The 20,890-nt window shown below is 34.8% G+C and overlaps 3 protein-coding genes across 4 annotated transcripts; 2 read left to right on the forward strand and 1 right to left on the reverse strand.

Moving 5' to 3' along the window:
- The first annotated feature begins 84 nt into the window (after positions 1-84).
- LOC142640429 (uncharacterized) lies at positions 85-9,772 on the forward strand. Its single transcript, XM_075814513.1, has 21 exons — positions 85-387; positions 886-962; positions 1,049-1,126; positions 1,556-1,687; positions 2,126-2,176; positions 2,275-2,415; positions 2,526-2,648; positions 2,794-2,871; positions 3,112-3,204; positions 3,276-3,398; positions 4,325-4,408; positions 4,905-5,003; positions 5,145-5,342; positions 5,777-5,852; positions 6,559-6,662; positions 6,754-7,013; positions 7,105-7,191; positions 7,271-7,501; positions 7,896-7,974; positions 8,107-8,170; positions 9,244-9,772. Exons 1-21 carry the CDS (start codon positions 297-299, stop codon positions 9,360-9,362), a joined length of 2,388 nt encoding a protein of 795 aa, XP_075670628.1. The 5' UTR covers positions 85-296; the 3' UTR covers positions 9,363-9,772.
- Positions 9,773-13,507: 3,735 nt separating this feature from the next.
- On the reverse strand, positions 13,508-15,486 carry LOC142638832 (putative nucleoredoxin 3). Its single transcript, XM_075812894.1, has 3 exons — positions 15,198-15,486; positions 14,498-14,983; positions 13,508-14,290 (listed from the first exon to the last, which is right to left on the reverse strand). Exons 1-3 carry the CDS (start codon positions 15,297-15,299, stop codon positions 13,703-13,705), a joined length of 1,176 nt encoding a protein of 391 aa, XP_075669009.1. The 5' UTR covers positions 15,300-15,486; the 3' UTR covers positions 13,508-13,702.
- A 2,014-nt stretch (positions 15,487-17,500) lies between these two features.
- Positions 17,501-20,890, forward strand: LOC142639216 (large ribosomal subunit protein uL5). Of its 2 annotated transcripts, XM_075813349.1 has the most exons (5): positions 17,501-17,626; positions 17,763-17,870; positions 18,018-18,060; positions 19,202-19,397; positions 20,455-20,890. In XM_075813349.1, exons 1-5 carry the CDS (start codon positions 17,624-17,626, stop codon positions 20,651-20,653), a joined length of 549 nt encoding a protein of 182 aa, XP_075669464.1. In that variant the 5' UTR covers positions 17,501-17,623; the 3' UTR covers positions 20,654-20,890. The 2 variants fall into 2 exon arrangements, with proteins under 2 accessions (XP_075669464.1, XP_075669463.1); XM_075813348.1 differs by lacking the exon at positions 17,501-17,626 and having other exon boundaries at positions 17,757-17,870.

Consider the following 20,890-nt stretch of genomic DNA (forward strand, 5'->3'; position numbering starts at 1 on the left):
CTCAGCCCAATTTGCGCTCTTTTTTTACTATTATTTTAGGTTCGGAAAATAAATGAAGGTAAATTACCTAAGCTACCCTTAGGTTTTTAGTTAATTTCCAATTTATACATCCATTTAAACAAAACCCTGGAAGCCCTCTTCTCTATCTCTGTCTCTGTCTCTTCTATGCCATGCTTGCATTGCAGCTATTTTGCTCTCGCTTCTCCCCTAACCGCAAAAACGACGACGCATAAACAAATAAGCGTGGTTTCAACGTTCAGTTATTGCGGTTGGTTTGGTTGGTGGTGGTATCAGGTATGGGAGGCTCGAGGGTTCAGGTGAACAAGTCCCACAAGTCTCGCTTCTCTTCCAAATCTTCCCGTAACCTTCATAGAACCGACCTCAAAGGTTTACTCTTTCTCTCTTCTTTTTTTTTATATTTCATTTTTCCATTTGTATATTGTTGCTCTTTTAATTTACTTTGGTTTTCATTACTTGTATATTAATATATTGTTGGTAGCTAGCACATGAGAAATTTCAGTTCTTGAAGTTTAAAATGTGATCTTTTTTTTTTTTTATATGAAATGATAAAGTGTACATTACTATTATGCCGCTTATTTTTAAAAGTAGAAAAATCAAAAGTATGTTTAGATTTGTTAGGGACTTAAAATCACTCACTTTAAGTGTTTAAGAAAATTAAAGTCACCATTTTTAAGTTTGTTAGTGACTAAAACCGATTGCTCATGAGAGAAAGAGAAAGAATTGTTTTATTGTGTTATGATAGAAAGAAAAATGGGAAAAACCCTTTTATGTTATTGTGTGTACTTGCCAACTTGATTTCTTGGATTTTCTTGTGCTCGTTCGGCTCCAAGTTTATTTATTTGATATAAATTTTTGGTGGTTTAGATAAGAGCAGGATTTCCAAATCCGGGGGCAATGTTGCCAAGGGTGCCAGGGCTGCCCGACTTCAGCATAACAGAATGGTAATTAATTTTTTAATTTAACTCTCTCGCTCTTTCTCATCACATTGTTTACCCAATTTCTTATTAGTGTTATATTGTCTTGGTAGGTACGGGAGCAGAAAAAGGCAGCCCTGTTGAAAGAGAAAAGGGCTACTAGTGGATCAACAAGCCCTCCCCGTGTTATCGTGAGTATTTAGTGTTGTATGTATGATTAATATTTTATACCATCATAAATATTTTTCCCTTTATGTGCATTGTTCTACATGTTTTTAGTATGTTCTTCCCTCTATTAATTATTTTGAAAAAAAAAATCAATTTATACTCTGTAAGCTTGGTGAATTTTCACCCATTAGGGTGCAGCCTAGTAGTTGGAGGCTTGGGATGAGCTGTAGACCTAGACATTCTCCGTGAATTGCATGATACATGATTCTGGCAGGTGGAGTTGTGTATCCATGGTTTACTCCCTAGGGGTGGATCAGGGCCCGGCCCTGGTGGGGTTCCGTGTCATTAAAAAAAAAGTTTGGTGAATTGTCATTTTAGTCTAACCTTATAGGTTGTAACTGTATTTTTGCCCCTTTTTTTCTTCTTTCTATTCTAACTTGTTTCAATTTCAGGTTCTTTTTGGGCTTTCTGCTGCTGTAAATGTAGATTCACTTGCTGTGGATCTTCTGTCCTTGTTATCTAAACAAGGTGCTGGGGCTGCTTTTTCAACAGTTGCTTCTTCTGAGTATAAGCTGAGAACTACAGTAAGTAATTTTTTTTTTCAACAAAATGCAGGAGGAAGTTTTGCTATGTGAAGGGTGCTACGATGGAAATAATTTTTGTATTGGTTTCATGTTAAGCAGTTAATTACCACTCAAGTTGGCTAGAGCGTATATACATGTTTGTATTTTCATATATGTACACTCCATTAGTATTTTCTTCTATATGATTCCGAATGAAGGGTCATTCATCTGAAATTATGACTGCCATACCAGACTTTTGTTTTGGTTTCATGTTAAGCAGTTAATTACCACTCAAGTTCGCTAGAGCGTATATGCATGTTTGTATTTTCATATATGTAGACTTCATTAGTATTTTCTTGTATATGATTCTGAATGAAGGGTTATTCTTCTGAAATTATGACTGCCATACCAGACTATTTTGTGAACTTGTATATATCTAATGGAAGTTATATGCTCTAGGTATTGAAAGCACCTTATGGGGATTTGCTATCATGTATGGAAATGGTTAAGGTATGTCCAGGGCCTCTGTACTTTTTCCTATTTTTTCCAGTTTTTAGGGGTTTCTACTTTATTTATTTTTTAACACATGGGACTGGTTTGAATGGTAGGTAGCTGATCTGATTGCCTTTGTGGCCTCAGCGAGTTCTTCATGTGAAGAGAGCCCTTCTTGCTATATTGATTCATTTGGAAGTCAATGCCTTTCCGTGTTTAGGTCTCTTGGTTTGCCAAGCACTTTTGTGCTGATTCGAGTATGTACTTGTTGATGTTCATTGAATATTTATGAAAATTTTGGGAATATAAATTAGTTTTTCCATTACACGACATGAAAGAAAAAAGAAATGTTCTTTATTGCCTCTAGGACTTACCTACTGAGCTGAAGAAAAGACAAGACTCAAAGAACACGTGTATGTCTAGTCTTGCTTCAGAATTTCCTGAGGACTGTAAGTTTTATCCTGCAGATACAAAGGATGATTTGCACAAGGTGATTGTCTTTATTATTTATCTTGAGCTGCCGTTATCAGCACTAAGTGCTAATCATATATATATTGATAAATCTAATCATGCAAAATTAAATGGAACTAGATCTGGATATGCAGTTTTTCTCACATATTGATGTTATTTTGCAGTTCATCTGGCATAGCAAGGAGCAGAGGCTCACTGTTCCTCACTGGAGAAATCAACGGCCTTACGTCATGGCTCAAACGGTGCTAGTTTCTTTCTATTATGTTTTCACTAACATTGACTTCACTTAGAGGTAGCACCAGTAGGGAACAAGATAGATTTTATTGTCTCAATCTCAAATAGTTGCTCTGTAGAGGAGTTACCATACACTCGTTGAAAAGGAAAGAAAAAAAGATAAGAAGAATGATTTAAGTGCTATACTTCATATGAAAATATATAGATACTTTTATTGATTAATTATTCTGTTCATTGATGCATTGTAGGTTGATATGGTGGTTGATGATGGCAATTTAGAAAAATGTACCATGCTCCTCACTGGCTACTTGCGTGCTCATAGCCTCTCAGTGAATCAGCTGGTAACTAGAGCAGCCATTTACTTGCCCCTGGTGACTTTTTTACTTGGTTGTCTCATTTATCTTCACTTCAGGTTCATGTTTCTGGTGCGGGTGATTACCAGTTGACTAAAATCGAAATTCTTAAGGATCCATTTCCTCTAAATCCAAGGAAAGAGCAGGACTTGATGGATGCAGATGAAGTGCATGATGTGGAGGTAAACATTTACTTTGGTTGTGGAACAGGTTAATATAGTGAAATTGACCAGGACTTGTGTTCTCAATTACTGAAGGGGCTGTGCCATTATTCATTACTACTCTAATAATATAATGTGGCTCTCTAGAGGTTAAGAAGGTTATGTGGGTGGAGCATATTAATTTTATCATTTTCCCCCTCTCCTAGGAGGAGATGAAGAGAGGAATACGAGAGGGCTGAGAGAGAATAGAGGATCAAGAAGTCTATGCTTTTCTGAAAATAATTTATTCAATCAACATTTTTTAGAGTTACTATTATTTCTTATCCCATATTTAACCAGAAATTTAAATTTCTGTTACCTCAATTAAACTACTCTTTTCCTGATTGCAAGTTATACATTGCAATTTACTTGATGGTAGCTTTGAGCTCTACAAGTTGACATGTAAATATTTGCACTAGTTAAAGTCATTCAAGCTAAATTATGATATTGATTCTACTTTTTGTTAGTTTCCGCTGAATGCTGGAGTATTTTAGAAATATATCTGTTCACGTTATCTCAATAAATCCTGTATTTGAATTTGTATTTTTTAAGTGATTGATTTTTACTTGGTTATGCCTTTGTATCTACTTAAAATAAGTCTGTCATTTAGTTGGTCTTGTTTCTAAGTGAAAAGTAAAAATGATTCTAATCTAAGCAAGCTTCCAATGGTTTAAGTTTGTTAGATTGACAGCTAAAGGTTTATCTCAGTTTCATAGTTAGTTATGTCAGACTACAGGTTTATTTTGAACGTACTAAAATTTTGATGGTGATGACACAATGAATTCATTGTCTGCAATTCATATTACTTTTGATATGTTTGACTACTTGCACTCACTTGGGGATGGGTTAATATATCTATATGGCTGATGTAGTCCTATTTCTTTTCTATTTTATTTGAACTATTTCAGGTTATTCGTTCTTTGGCTCCTGACCCAGAGAAACAAGAGCCTTTACTTGTTGAAAACATTCCTGATCCTCTTGATGGAGAACAGGTAACTTGCATTAATATGAAACCATTTTTCTATTAATCAAGTATATCAAACTTGGTTAACCTTATGATTTGGAAGTTGTGGTTTATCCAACATGATTATCTTATGCTGTTATATTGGCTTTGTATTCATGCATCTTCCATAGAACACTATATTCTTATCTATGGATCAAGTATGTAATTCTACATATTTCCTTGGGTGCCTAATTATGTTTTAAGTTCATCTCTTAGATTTAAAATAAAAGAGGCCAAGGGTTGCTTTCTTGAGGGTTGCTTTCCAAATGTGTGTGTGAGAGAGAGAGTTCCTTCATCCCTAATTTGTTTTTATTTTCTTCTTAGTTGTAATGAAATCCCCCCCCCCCCCCGCTCCTTCAACCACCACCCCCAAAAAGGGGAAAAAAAAATTATGTTAGTCACCCATGTCAGTTTCTTCTGTTTGTGGGAGTGATGGGAATTTTCTTGTTACAATTGCCATTGATGACATGGTTCTTTTTTATCAGACATGGCCAACAGAGGCAGAAATGGCTGAGGCTGATAAAAATCAAAAGCAAAAAAGGTTGAGAAAGAGAGCTCTTCCTCGAGGCACATCAGAATACCAGGTATGCATGAATTCGTGCCCATATTCAATGTTTGGAAGCCCTATGTTTTAACTACATTTCTTTAACATCTCTCTTTACCAGATATGTACTTCACGTGAATTTGTTAATAGTAGACTCACAGGCCTTATTTATATATCACAGGCTGCTTGGATTGTGGATGATACAGATGAGGAGGATTTAGATAGTAATGATGAAGCTGATGATGGAATGGTATTGGATAAACAAGATAGTGATTTTCCTGATCAAGAGGGCACTAATAATCTAGACCTTGATGATGACCAACGTTCCTTAAATTTGAAGGACTCAGATGAAGAAACCGATATTGATTCAATGGTGATGGTGAGTTTTTTATTTGCATTTGGGTCTCTCTAGTGTCATTTATCCATTTGAAACAATTAAGGTGCAAACCACATGTATTTTTCTATTTTGGTCTCTGGCTAAAAAAGGTAAAAGAAATTGTCTTTTCACTATAGACAGAATGAAGAGACCATCAGAGCTGACCCCTAGAAATTAAAGCAGGAATTTTTCTTTCTTTATATAGTGCACTGTGAACTTCTCTGTCATGATTTTTTTTCCCTTACAGATTCACAGAATGCAAAATGCACTTTTTTTTTTTTTGGATAAGTAATAAGTTTTATTAATACCAAAAAAGGAACACCCTAGTACATAGTGAGTGTACAAGGGATCAATAATTCAAGTAAAAAAATTACAAGAATTAAGGAAATCAAGTACTCTATATTGGATTGAATGCAAAATACTCTTTTGTAATGCAGGATGGTGAGAACTTAACAAAGGAACAGATAGAGGATGAGATTCAAAAGATTAAAAATGCACATGCTGAAGATGAGGGTACTTATCTCTTTACCTGAACATTTATTAGTACTTCTTGAAATTTCTATTGATCAGTGTCACGCTTTATAGCTAGCGAACTGTACAGTATCATGGGAGCGAATGCTTTAAGCAATTGAATTACTCTTGAAAAGCGAATGGGCCTACTTATCTTCAGTTTTCTTTCTCTTTATTTTTTTTCTTTATTTTGCTTGTTAAAATTGATTCCTTAGGAAGTATTAGGAAACATCTTTCACTTGCCCAATACCATTCTGAAACTGATTTTTATATTTTTATTTTATTTATAAACCCAAATCATTTCAAAATTTAAATTTCACTCTGTTTGATCATATTTTTTCTGTTGCAGTAAGACACTGTTCAATTTCTTTGTTTTATTTTGCTCCACTGGATCAAACTGATCCTTTGTGTGTGAGCTTTAATCAGTGGCTTAGTTGATATATATTCCCAGCCAAAAAAGAACAAAAAAGATCATACAAACGTAAAGAAGTTGGGGGAAATAGCTGGCCTGTACCACTCACTATTGATTAGGAGTGGATTAACGTGCAATCATATAAACTTGTGATAGAATGGTTGTCTACATGCTCCAGATGAATGAGATATTAGTATATTTGATAATTGAAACATAGTTCTTTTGGAAATAAGCTTTTTCGAGGCCTATAGTTGATGATTTTTTTCTTTTTTCTTTCATGGATTGTTGTTCTTTCAGAATATCCAGATGAAGTGGATACACCATTAGATATTCCTGCTAGAAAACGCTTTGCCAAGTATAGAGGCCTCAAGTCCTTTAGGACTTCCTCCTGGGACCCCAAGGTAACATTCTTGTGATTCTGTGATACTCTACACTGTCTCTGAATATCAAGAAGACAAGAACTCTACTAAATTTCTTTTTAATAAATATCAGGAATCTCTACCTCCGGAATATGCCAAAATTTTTGCATTTGATAATTTTGCAAGAACGCAGAAACATGTTCTTTCTAAAGCTTTAGATTTGGAGCAAGGAAACAGGGATGACTGTATTCCAGCTAGCTCATATGTAAGGTTGCATATAAAGGAAGTGCCAAATAGTGTTGCTTGCAAATTATGCTCGCTGATAAAAACAGTGCCTGTTATAGTGAGTGGTCTTTTGCAACATGAGTCCAAAATGTCTGTGCTGCATTTTAGGTATATTTAGCAGTTTCTAACTTCTCTGGTTCTGTGTAGTCTATTTTGATATCCGTTTCATGAATTATCTATGTTTCTCTACGTTTTGCAGCATAAAGAAGCATGACACATACAGCGCTCCTATTAAATCCAAAGAGGAGTTTGTATTCCATGTTGGTTTTCGCCAGTTTGTTGCTAGGTAGTGTTTTATACTGCTGCTTGCTGTAGCATCTATTGATATTATTGAAGTTTTATGGTCATATCCCATCACTTTGCAGGCCTATATTCTCTAGTGACAACATTAATTCAGACAAGCACAAGATGGAGAGGTTTCTTCATGCAGGGCGTTTTTCTGTAGCTTCTATTTATGGCCCAATTTCTTTTCCTCCTCTTCCCTTGATAGTCCTGAAGAGTGCTGAAGGGGGTGCTGCACCTTCTGTTGCTGCTGTTGGGTCATTAAAAAGTGTTGACCCAGATCGGATAATCTTGAAGAAGATCATTTTAACTGGGTATGATTTATTCTTAACTCTGGTGACTGAAATAAGCCTCCCCCTCCAAAGAAACCAAGGCCATGTACTACCATAACTAGAGAGAGCAAAATAATTGATTGATATCTGGACTCTTATGTCCAATCCGAGTGTCAGACTTAGAGCATTTCTTTTGAAAGTATAAAAATCTTCTCTTTTACTGATATTATATACTATAGATTGCTATACACGTTACATAGATGATGTTGTTTTGACAAAGTTTTCCATGAAGTGAACATTAAATATCTAAAATTTTGGGCAGGGCTATAATTTTTCTTTTGTGTGTTTTCTCTTTCAGCATTTTATTTCTAAACACTTGGCATTTTTATGCACTTCATGAAATATAATTCTAAGCTCAAGCTTTCTTCTGATGCAGTTACCCGCAAAGAGTATCAAAATTAAAGGCTGCGGTAAGATATATGTTTCATAACCCTGAGGATGTGAGATGGTTCAAGGTAAGAGGATCTATTTGCATATAAAATATATATATATATGTGTGTGTGTGTGTGTGTAAACTTAGTCTACATTCATCATGATTGGGTTTTTTTTATGTGACTTGTTTTTTACGTGGGTGTTGGATATTGCAGCCTGTGGAAGTGTGGACCAAATGTGGTCGTCGGGGTCGCATTAAAGAACCTGTCGGTACACATGGTATGGTGCTTATTGTAACAAGATAAATCTTTTAGAAAGGAAGTGGTATTTGTTCCATCCTAACGCTGAAAAGGCTTGATATAATGCAGATTAAGGCTGCTGTTTGATGCTTTCTACCATGCTTTTGATATGATGTTTGATTGGATGTTTATTTGTTCCTTTTTTTTCCCACTTTTAATTATAACACTGAAAACATTATTTAGCTTAGTTATTAGTACTTTTCCTTTCGGTACCATCACCATTTATGTTGATCTGAATACTGTCACCTGCATTATGTTAGGACGATTATTTGGTGATTGACAAACAAAATAAACATATAAATATTTAGCATTTATGAAGCTATTTAACATTGAAGACCAATGGAATGTTATTATGTTTACTTGGGGGGGCTGAGATGATGACCAGAATGTTGAAGCTAATAAAGACTAACTGTGCTACTACTCACAGTAATGATATTAAAGTGTTTTATAAATAAAAAAGAAAAGCAAAAGACTCGAAAGGGGATTGTTCAAATTTTGTTTGGGAGATCTATGTGGGGAAAAGAAATAGAAACGTTTATGATTGTGGTGATCTGTGATCAGTTAAAAATGAATTCCATACTGTTGCGACGACTGTCAAAGTTTCTCATTGTATGCAAATATCCTTAGATTGCCTTGTTTTCAAGGTCTTGTATGGATGACAGAGAATAATTGTATTCCTTTGGTGGGGAATGTGTCCATGACAGAAAATGGTGGCCATCATCGATATTGATGATAGAAAATTAAAGTGGCATCATTTGTTCCTCAAAGCATTTTCAATCCTTTTATTATGAGTTCTTTTTTTTTTCTTTTTTTTTGTTGTGATTTATTGCTTTTTCTTTTTCGGGGAATCTGGATGTGTATAGTGTATACTCTTTTTTTGAATGAAGATTATAACTGTATATGCATACCTTTGTCCTATGTAAAATTCCAAACATACCCACTATATGAAATTGTCAATTAAAGGACTCTAATAACCGTTGCTTTTGTAAATTATGTCATGTTTTGTTGCGTTTATTGAGTAATTAAATGATATTCTCTTCATTTTTGGCTCAGGGGTGATGAAGTGTATTTTAAATGGGGTCCTTCAGCAGAATGACACCGTGTGCATGAGCCTATTCAAGCGTGCATACCCCAAGTGGCCAAACCATCGCTCTCCGATTCTTGATGCCTGATCAACTGTGGTTGGTGACCAATCCTGTACAGTTGAGTCTGGAATTTGGAAGATAGCCATGCCTAATGCTGGGAATGAAGCTTCTGTGGTTCAGATTGTTGGTTCCAATTTCATGTTTGCCGTAACCTTGCATGCAGTTGGAGTGACATGGGGTTCATTGCGCCCTTTTTCTTTTTTCTTTTTTCAATATTGGTTTCTCTTTAACATATATTTTTTGAAATGTAGAACTTAAAATTTATAGCAATTAGCAAAAGGCAGAGAGAGTAAGAGAGAGGGAATTTCCATGTCTTTTTTGTTAGTGCATATAGTTGCAAAAACGTTTGTTACCGTAATAGAACGTTTATGCAACGTGTCATTCCTTTAACTGTTCAAGCGATTGCCAAGTAGCAAGTATGCATTTTGCGGATGATTCATACATGCCCCTATATTCTGTTATGTCATCTGCTAATTGATGTGTTCCTAAAGGGGGTGACGCGTGATGGTTGTGGATAATCATTGATATTGGGACATCTGTTGTAGCATTGCAATTAAAGATTTGTGAGTTTTAGGGTTCATTCGGTAATGTTGTTTTAGTAACGTTGTTTAATTATTGTGGATATATATGTTGTGTCGTTTAAACAATACAACCAAATAGACCTTTAGTTTTTTGGTTACAATGATACAAAAGCGGAGCACAAATGGAATTTTTTTTTTTTTTTTTTTATTACTAAAATTTAAATAGCACAATTTACATTAATTGAAGGGTTAAAATGTGGTTTCAAATTCATGATGGCACAATTTAAATTAATAGAAGAGTTGGAAGAATGATGGAGAGAAGAAAAGCCTGTACACCCAAGATTGTCAAGATTGAAATCTTACTTAGGAACATGGGATGTAAGTGGGATCGTAAATTGTAAGAGTTTATTTATTTTCAGTTTTAAAGCAAAAAACATATTTATAATAATTTTGTATGTTGAATAATCATGTAAATTATGAATTCATTCATTAAAAAAATAAAAAAAAAACCAAAGATTTGCATCGTATGATGTACTTTGCACGTCATATATCGCTATGTTTATACTAACGAAATAAATATGTTTAAGTTTTAGTTTTAATTAGCAATTGAGTACTAAAATATTTATCGACACTTGTAAAATAAGTTAGCAAATGGAAACTAGCAAATTACATTATGAGCAAGATTTTTTTTTAAGACGACAATTGTGGTGGGCCTTTTTTGTGTTTTGGGCTTGATTTCTCCTGCTTTACCATGGCCCGTGATTTTGAGGTAAGAGAGTTAGGACTAGCCAAATTGAAACATACCTTAGGCCAGCTTGTGCGCAAATTGGGCTATCCTTGTACAAACATGTCCTGGCAAGAACCTTGAACGTATTGCTTGCCCATGGCAGGAAAGACTGTTATAGATCTTATAATAGAAAGCACAATGCAGCAAGACAACTAAAACCCTTCTATTAATAACAATAATACATGAATAACACAATAAAAGAGGATAAAGCAAGGTGATTACAAATGACAAGGTCACAACAAAAAGTATAGCAGTAAGATAATAAGTTAGTCATTAATCAACTAAAACAAATAAAGAAGATTCATCTAACAAAGGAATGAACTTTGCTCTTTAGCAGGCACAAGTCCAAAGAGAGAACTGATCTCCAATGTGGGTAACTTTAGAGGGAGCTCTCGTTGTAAAAGTTACACACTTTGGAAAATGATCTAGATGACTTAATCTCGAATTTATAGTTTTATCAGAGAGTGGGTTTATTAAGAGGAAGAGAAATAGGTAGCCTATTGATGCATGCTTTTGCTCCTATCACTCATGTTTTTCCATTTCTTTTTTATTTCTTTGTTTACTCTGCTTTCTTTCCTCTCTATCTTTCTTTCTTTTGTTTTGCCATTCTTCCTTTCCCCCTTCTTATTGTGCATGTCTATGGCCTTTTATACAACATGTTATAACAGAATTTATCATTTTTACCCCTTAATTGCTTTTGGCTTGTTGTGAGTGTTCTTCTAGGACTGCCCATTGGTTTGTTGACTGCCTAGTCACTGCCATTACACTGCACAGGGTGCACCACGCCTCATTCCTAGACAAAAAAGGCTTTGGTTTTGTCTCTTACCTCTCTTAATACTCTCATCCGGATAAGGGTTAAACCTCTCCCTTACCAACCCCTATAGCATGCATCTAGTGATTCCAACTCATGTTTACTTATTTTGGGTGAGATGTCATCCCAGCAAGATATTTCTCCCAAAAGAGCTTAAGCGAAAACCTTAAAATAGGCTCTCCCTTCTTCCTACTGCTAAACCACACCCTCTCATACCTCTGACACATGGTCTACCTCCTCTGTATCGACTGGGTACAGGTAGGTGGTGCCTGAGCCTTGTGTGTATACTCCACTTTTGTTTGAGTTCATTACTTTTCTAGCTTTCACGCGTTTGCCATTGCCTCTAGATTTGTCTGATTCTATTGAACATTCTGACATCTGTTTAACTCTTGTGGCGTGAATGGCACATGGACCTTTGGGTTTCGCGCTTTCCATCACATCTCCTCTTTGGACTGGGCATTGTCTGGGTGTGGGCTCTCTCCTTCTTACCTGGCCCATGTCCCCTTTTATCCTGCTTCCATGGGCTAGCTTGTGCTCCTGCCATGCCTCTGCACTACTCCTGCTACAATATCACTTATCCTTTTACCTTGTTGCAAGGGTTGTCAATGGGTCGGGTCGAGCCGACCCGGCCCATTTTTACTTGGCTCATGGGCTTGTGTTAGCATATTATTTTATTATTTTTATAACGAAAGAATCATTTTTTTATAAGGGAATAATCAATCTATTTTTTTAAAGGAAAGAATTAAAGAATTTAATACTTAATTACAAATTTTTTTACATTCAAATCTATTTAATTTTTTGCTTTGTTGATGGAAACCTATTTAATTTTTTTATTATTAAGGCTTTAAATAGTTTTTTATTTTATCTTTAATAAAAAAAAATGTCAAATGGTTAATTCAAATTTGCTAGATTACTAGAAAAATATATATTTAGTAAAGTAAGTTTAGCAAAATTACTTTGAGTATCTTAATGGTTGAGGGAATTCTTTGAAGAAATTCCTCTATAATATCTCAAGATCAATCCTTCATACACTTCCTATATATTTTTGTTATGAATTATAAGTTATTGGGCTGGGCAATGGGTTGGGCTACTAGGCTAGCCTATCGGGTACCCATGGGCATAAAAACTAGCCCACGGCCTGATCCACTGAGCTAGTGGGCTACCCATGAGCCTTAATAACAACGGGCCGGGCCACCTATTAGCTCGATGGGCCGTCGGGTTTCTAGGTCGAGCTATGGGCCGTGGGCTATTTGATGACCCTTACCTTGTTGTTACTTCTGGGCTAACAAGCTGAAGATACTGCTAGTCCATTTCTTACATTCCTTTTTTATTTCAGGCTTTACTGGCTAGCCTTCTTGCTGGGCCAGCCCATTCCGTGCCTTGGGCTTCCTTGACCCATTTCATTCCTTGGACATCCTCTGCCCATTTCATTCTTCCTTACTATAGCTACAAAAAAACACCAAGATATCAATCAATCAATATACAAATACAAGCAAACTACAAATACAAGCAAATTGATAAAATTATATATTAAAAAACATTTTAGTAATATTAGAACACAAATTAGTATACAGATTACAGAAATTTAATAATATTATAGCTTAAAAGGCAGCAAAGGCAACATAAAATTCTTCATTTAAAAATGATGAAGCATTCTTTCATTTTGATTACAAGTGAAATAGAAACTAGAAAGCAATTGCATTTGTTAACATAACTTTCTAGAAAAAAATAAAAAGCCATACCATCACAACTTGGAAAAATAAAAATCCATAAAAAAATTTATCCCATAAAAAAACCAAAAAGTTATGTTTTGGTAGGATCGTCCTACCGATCCTACGTACAATCCTACAATTTTTATGATCCTAGTGTGATCTTAAACATTTTGGTGAGGTGAGATCATAAAATCGTGCAATCCTACTATCTAGATTGCGATTTTGACAATCATGTATATTCCAAATATTATATGTATAGATATTATTAAAAAACCAAAAGAAATTGAAAGAATGTTAGGAAAAAAAGAGTGATGTGATTGATTGGATGGCGATACAGGAGCTTTGCAAAATTAAATGCAACATATCCATTATTATATATATAGTACATATTGTTATTTTCTTTGTTATGATAAAATGGTGATCACCCGTTTACCATAGACAAAATTAACATATAGTGAGGTACATTAGAAGCAGTATATTTCAATGTTTAAGCCAATCTATATTTGACTCCAATAGTCCATATCTCCCACCACTTTTTAAGATGTTTCTTCTATACATGTTGGGTGCAGGTCATAATCACATAAATCACAAGAGAACACCCAGAATCTTCCTCGCTGTTTGCAAGAGTCACATACATATGCTTTGGCCATGTCTAGCTTAAGCAAATGTTCATGCTTCGCATCCTTTGTATGTCGAGGCAGTGAATCTCCTTCCTTTTTCAAGGCTGCTTCCACCTCTCCAAGCTTTGATTGAGTAAATGGGAAAGCCCTGGCACCATACAAGGAGATGATGGCCCTACCATTTGTGCCAATGATTTTTCCATCTTCTCCAATTAGGACTAAAGATGGAATCGCTTTGATGCTGAAAATCCTACATAGGTCACGTCGTGTTTTGTCCAAGTATGGTATAGCAAACCATGGCATGCTTTTAAGACTGAGATCAAATTCATTGAGGTCTCGATCTGTTGAGATGAAAATAATTTCGAAACAATTTTGTTCTTTGGAAGTAGTCATGATCTCATTGTAAGCTTCTAAAAGTTGTGAATTGAAGGTATGACAAGGTGGGCACCAATGTGCTCCGAAGAAGAGGCCTATTGTCTTACCAACAAGATCAGACACTAATACCTGCAAAGAGTCCAAACATGTCAATTCTATTCCAAAGCACAAGCCCCCCATCCCCTACCTTAAAAAAAAGGAAAATTATTACTTCACATCAACACTGTCTACACTTCGTACACAGTGTATAAAATGTGGACATTGTTAGAAAATGTTGACATTGTGGACACTGTTGATGTTAAGTAATCCTAGTTAGCAGAAAAATATGTACATCACCTTTCTACCATCCTTATTTTCAACATGATTTCGTCCTTCATGTGCCAAAAGATCTTCTAATGTTCCTCCTTCAAGCTTTGCAGCATCAATAGCCTTCAATTCCTCTCTTCTATTCCTTGTGAAGGGAAATGCTTCAACCCCATAATCTTCAATTAACCCAATCAAGTCCTCTTGATCAATTGATGTTATTTCATCCCAAGTCAATGGAATTAATGATGGAAGATGTTTAACATGGCACATATTGAGCAATCGCCTATTGGAATTCACATCAAATGGAACGGCAAGCCACGGCATGGACTTGAAGTTTTCCTTGAATTCATTTTCATTGTGATCAAAGGAAACAAACACAATCTCTATCTTTTCACATCTTGCTCTCAGGGTGTCATAAAGTTGTACAAGTTTGGGGATAAAAGTTTTACAGGGTCTACACCAGTCTGCTGAGAAGAGAAGGCAAGTTGTCTTACCATAACAAGATGATAAGGGTACCTAATTTCATGATCAGTGTTCACAAATTTCTATGTTAGTATTAAGATATTATAACCAAGCAAACAAATTTATTAATTCTGGCAATCAGGAAGCTATTAAGGTTTTTAAGTATAGGTTCAAATTTTTTGTAGCAGCATAGACAAGAAAGATGCTCGTAAGAGAGAATACCTATGTTTCAATTCAAGTATTGAAGAAAAAGAAATTAAAAGGTTACCTTTCCCTCGCCAGATAAAAGGAACTGAACCCCTTCAGCTGCAAGGATTGTCAAAATGTTTCGGCTATCAATACATTTGGCTTGGTAATTAGGCACTGCCATTAGAGCTACCGAAAAAAGCTGCTATCCACTCTTCCTTCAAGAAAGTTTACCGATCAAAATTGTCTTAAATAGTAATGAAACTGTAACGATCAAAGAAGCGTCTAGTATTGCTTTGCGTTTTTATTTTTATTCTTGTTGGGAGTTTATTCTCAACTGATTTTGGGAGGTGAAGGTGCTTCTTCCAGACAAAATGTCAACTTGGGGAGATGATCCTACAAGACATCTATTTTACTTTACTTTATAAAATGTTAGATAAGATGGATCAAAGAAAATCGAAGCATATTCCCACTCGAGGATGTAGAGTCAAATGGCCTTACAAGTGTGCAGGTGGTCCTTGTGGATCACATTCTATCCCTGTGATGTGATACAATCTTTTTTTTTTTTAGTTTTTTTTTTAGACTTAATATTGTTTCAAACTTATGTTACATTTGGTCGGAGTGAAAATAGGGAAGATGAAAAATGAAAGAGAGAAAAAAAGATAACTTTTGGGTGGGAGGGGTCTTTCGTTGGAGTGATATTAGGGAGAGAGTAAACAGGGCGGTGCTAGATAAGGCCGAGGGGTTCAAAGAAGCCCCCTAACTTGGCAAAACTATATATATTATTTTTATTTTGTTTTGATCCCTTAAAATAAAAATTTGAACATTATGACCCTAATTTTTTTAAGCACAATTAAAATAACCTTGAATATGATCTTCTTACCAATATCTTAGTATTTTTAAACAAAGAAAAAAGCTCAACAACAAACCAATTTGATATAAAACCTCAAAAATTAATTGTTGAATCTGAATTTACTTTTAATTTGTTATTTGTTGAGTAGGGATTGGGGATTGGAGGCGTGGAACATGCCAAGAGTGCTTTAATTTGTTATTTGTTGAGTAGGGATTGGGGATTGGGGGCGTGGAACATGCCAAAAGTGATTGAGTGAAGATAAAAAAAGATGTTAATACAACAAAATTTTCCTTAATGTCCATTTGAGAACAGCTTATCTGATTTTTTGTTGAAAGTATGGTAAATAAAATGTAAAAATTAAATAAAATAAGTAGATATTCACATGGGACCTACGAATAGTAGAAAAAAAAAAGCAATAAGTCAATTTATAATCAAGGCTCAAACATATACTTAATACAATTACAAAGAACAATAGTTATCAAAGTTGAGTTAAATTGCTAAATAAAAAAATTGTAAAAAGTAAGACATACAAATAGATCAAATAATTTTGATCAATAGTAATTAAAGTTCACTTAATAACAATAATTAATATGTTTATTTTATTTAGAAACAATACATGATTTTCAAGATTCCATCTTAGCAAAAATAATTAGTATATTCATTGTATTATGAAATAATATGCCAAATGAACTAATAATTTATCTTTTATTATCTTGCTAGTATTATAAACAAATTTGTAATAAGGAAATCTCATAGATTACAAGATTCATCTTCTATTCAAAATTCATATTTTTATTAATCCCCTTAGAAAAAAAATCCTGGAGCTACTATTGAGAGAAATGGTGGGACCCAGCTGTTTTCTCTTCGGACCCACCATTTTTCAGCCCCTAAATTAGAAAAAAAAAAAAAAGGGGGAGAGAAGAGGTTGGATGGAAATTACTCATCTACCTCTTCCCCTCCTCCCAAAACTAAATTCCACATTAAACTTCTTTTTGGCTACTTCTTCTATGTTTGGCTACTTATTTCATTCCAATTTTTTTTTCTTTTATTAGTTAAACTAACTGAAATTCACAAATAATCTAATGATAGTGACACAATATTTTTCATAACTATCACGATTTGAGCAATGTTACTTTAATTATAAAAATACAAATACTAGAAATACAAATTTTCTTACAAACTGGATTATGTGGTGAGTAGTTATTAGTAATAGTTTGTTTGAATACTGCTTATTAAAAGCGTAATGGGGCTTATAAATAGTAGCAAAAATAAGTTGAATAGTTAAGTAATTTTTATTTTTTATTAATATCCAAACGGAGGTTAAGTGAAAAAATAATATTAATGGTGGGCTAAAACAATATTACTCCATTAAAAAAAGATAGAACCAGGCCCGGACCATAGTCTCATTAGTTCTTCTAGGCTATCTTGCAGCCCATAAAAAACACAAAAAAGCCCACAGAAACCAAATCCCCCTAGGCCGTAGTGTAAGCTCAGCCCAAACCAACACTTTCAATTCTAAAAAGGGCATCAACGTCCATTCATGCCCAAATAAAAGCAAAACCCTAGCACCCATTTTCTCTCCTTCATATCTTACACAAGTGCTCCTCTTGCCTTCCTCTCTCGTCTGCCGCTTCAATCTCTTCTCAACTACACAAATGGTCTCTCTCTCTCTCTCTCTCTCTGTCTCTGCTAAACTGTTTCTACTCTCTTTGTCTGTATTTTTGAACTATTTTCTAACTCTTGTTTTCTGTGTTTTCTAAAACACAACAAATAAATAAATAAAACCTTATGCAGGCTTCCGAGAAGAAACTGAGTAACCCAATGAGGGAAATCAAAGTGCAAAAGCTTGTCCTCAACATCTCCGTTGGTGAGAGTGGTGATCGTCTCACCAGGGCCGCCAAGGTTTTTCCTTTTCCTGTTCTTATCAATTATATATGTGTTTGTGTGTGTGCATTTCTATCCTCACCTATGGGATCATGTAAATCCTGTGCTACCCCCAACTGGGTTTTGATTGTTTTTTGTTGGGATCTCGTATTTGTTTATGTGTAGGTCTTGGAGCAGCTCAGTGGCCAAAATCCAGTTTTCTCAAAAGGTATGTTTTTTTTTAAGTCTTTTCTTTTTTGGGCTTTTAACAATTTTGTTTGTTTGGAACTTAAGAAAATAGAGAGAATTAGTTAGATCTCTGATTGTTTGGGAGTTACAACAAGGATTCTTATATTGACTTACTTTGATACATTGTCTTCTGGCTTATTTGGATAAATTTTTTGTTTTGGAATGTTGGATTTAGTTGGGCCTTTTTTTGCTTTTAATATTCTTTTTTGTTTTCTTTTATTAGTTATCGTCTGTAACTAAATAATGGGTTTTTTTTTTGGTTTATTTGGTTGCTGAGCGAAGATGGGTAAAGAAATAGGAGCTGGTTTGCAATTTTGGATCATAAGCTTTTGTGTAGTGTCTAAAAAAGAGTTCCTAATGGAACTACTTGTGCCTTCGTTGATTTGGGTTCTAAGTTTCTATGTCATCATGTTTCCTCTTCCTTTGATTTTCTCAGCAATCAAATGGTTGGTTTTGTTGATTGGTTGAGTTTTATTTTTTGGCTTTGTACTGAGAAAATGTTGGAAAAGATAGACTACTGTTTTAACATTATTGAAGATTTCACACAATGTTGAATTATTGGCATTGTATCTTGCAATAGAAAGTAATTTCCAGATCTAGTAGCTACTACTTGGTAGAATACCAAATATATATGCATTCAGCAGAGCAATTTTGGCTTCCAAAAGCCAGTATTTTACTTTGGGTATTGATAAAAGATAGATGTTCATTAGAAAACATAACTGCTGTTGGTTTCTATACTCCTTACTGTTGATTTTATAATTTTTGTTTTGGATCAAGGGTTTGTTTTTTAAAGGCTCACATGCCTCAAAGGAAAAGGCCTTGCTAGTTTGAAATTTTGGAATAGCCTGAGTTTTTACTCCCAAGGCACATGTGAGACCGTGGAACTCTGCTTCGGAAGTTAAGTGGTGATTGTGGTGTATCTTGGGTTCAAAACATTTATAGTGAAAATGATTTGACAGTGTAGCAAAAGTGATTACCTAGGTTATCATCTGCAGAAATTGACAGTCTGTTTTTTTGCAATTTCTTTTTTACTGGTGGCAACCAGTGTCAGTTAATTTCATGTTTCTCTTGATGCTGTTCTTCTGTTTGATTCTTACATTTTTTTTTTGGTCAATTGACAGCAAGGTACACTGTGAGGTCCTTTGGTATCAGACGTAATGAAAAGATTGCATGCTATGTCACTGTTAGGGGTGAGAAGGCAATGCAACTTTTGGAGAGCGGTTTGAAGGTGAAGGAATACGAGCTGCTGCGAAGGAACTTTAGTGATACTGGATGTTTTGGGTTTGGTATTCAGGAGCACATTGATTTGGGAATCAAGTAAGCTAATATGTCCCTGAAACTTCATTTATGCCTTTTTATTAAGAAATTTGGCTTCCATACGTTTAGTGGTGTGTCAACTTGGCGCAAATCCGTTTGATTTTGAAATAGCCTAATGTAAACCTTGATTAATAGTAAATGATCTCTCTCTCTCTCTCTCTAGTATCATTGTTTTACTCATGCTAAAAACTTGGGGGAAAAAACCCAAAAACATTTTCTTATATTATTGTTTTTGTGGTAACTTTCACGTTAAAAAATAGATGTTCATTAGAAAAGTAGCGATTCCTTGTATTGTTTTTCAATGCATCATTGTGCTCCAGTTTTAATATTTATTTTCATTTGTTGGTCATCTTATGAGTCTCTAGCCCAACCTGAGATGCATGTTTACTTTTTTGAAATAGCTATTGGGTGTTCCAGAACCACCAAGGTGAATAATGCCAGGTGAAATTGAACAAGATGAGTCTTTTTCACTAACTGGCCACTGTAACTGTTTCAGTTTGTGATGTTTAAGTTGTAGGGTGTTGAGGTTCGTAAAAGAACAAAGATTTTTATTTTTGAGAATAATTAAAAAAAGGCAGGGCAACAAAGATGGCAGGGCAAGGATAGTGAATGGCTTGTTGCACTGTTTCTCTGTATAGTATATGACAAACCAACTTAATTTTCAACACTGTTGGGCTAATGTAATGAGCTTGGGATGGGATGATCAAATAACTAATAATTTTTATATAGGTGTAATGAATTGGTTATTGGGTAACTAACCAATAAAAAATCTAATCTGTTTTCGAGAAAGCTTATCCCAAACTCATAATGTTTCCTATGCATGTATGTTTGGTATCACTATAATGTATTGTCTTTCACTCCCATTATCATTTCCTTGTTTAATTGACCCACTTCAGTCATTGTGTATAAAACTGGTTGGTTGTTTTGAGTTACTTTCAATGTTGTGAATAGTGCTTGTCCCAAATCTAAATGAATGATATACTTATTTGGTTTGGGATGCACATAGTTTTTTATTCTTATTCTTCCCTGTTATTTATTTGTTATCACTATGATTCAGGTATGATCCTTCAACCGGTATTTACGGGATGGACTTCTTTGTTGTACTGGAGCGCCCTGGTTACCGTGTTGGCCGTCGTCGCAGGTGCAAGTCTCGTGTTGGGATCCAGCACAGGGTCACAAAGGAGGATGCCATGAAATGGTTCCAGGTCAAATATGAGGGTGTGATCCTCAACAAGTCTCAGAATATCACAGGTTAATAGGCATGGAAGATTTTGACGTAGGTTGTTATGTAGACCAGTGTTTCCTATTATTATCTTTCTTTTTCCAGTTTTGGGAGAGCTTGGGATAATGTTTTCTGGGACAAAATCTGTTAATTTTTTGCTCCTTTATATATTTTCAGCAGTTTCAGCTGACATCTGAATCACTATCAAGATAGTTATGTTCAGACAATTAGTTTTTCTATGATAATGAGTATTTTGTGTTTTGGCTTTTAA

Source organism: Castanea sativa, chromosome 6, assembly GCF_040712315.1.
Source record: "Castanea sativa cultivar Marrone di Chiusa Pesio chromosome 6, ASM4071231v1".
In the NCBI taxonomy this organism is placed as follows: domain Eukaryota; kingdom Viridiplantae; phylum Streptophyta; class Magnoliopsida; order Fagales; family Fagaceae; genus Castanea; species Castanea sativa.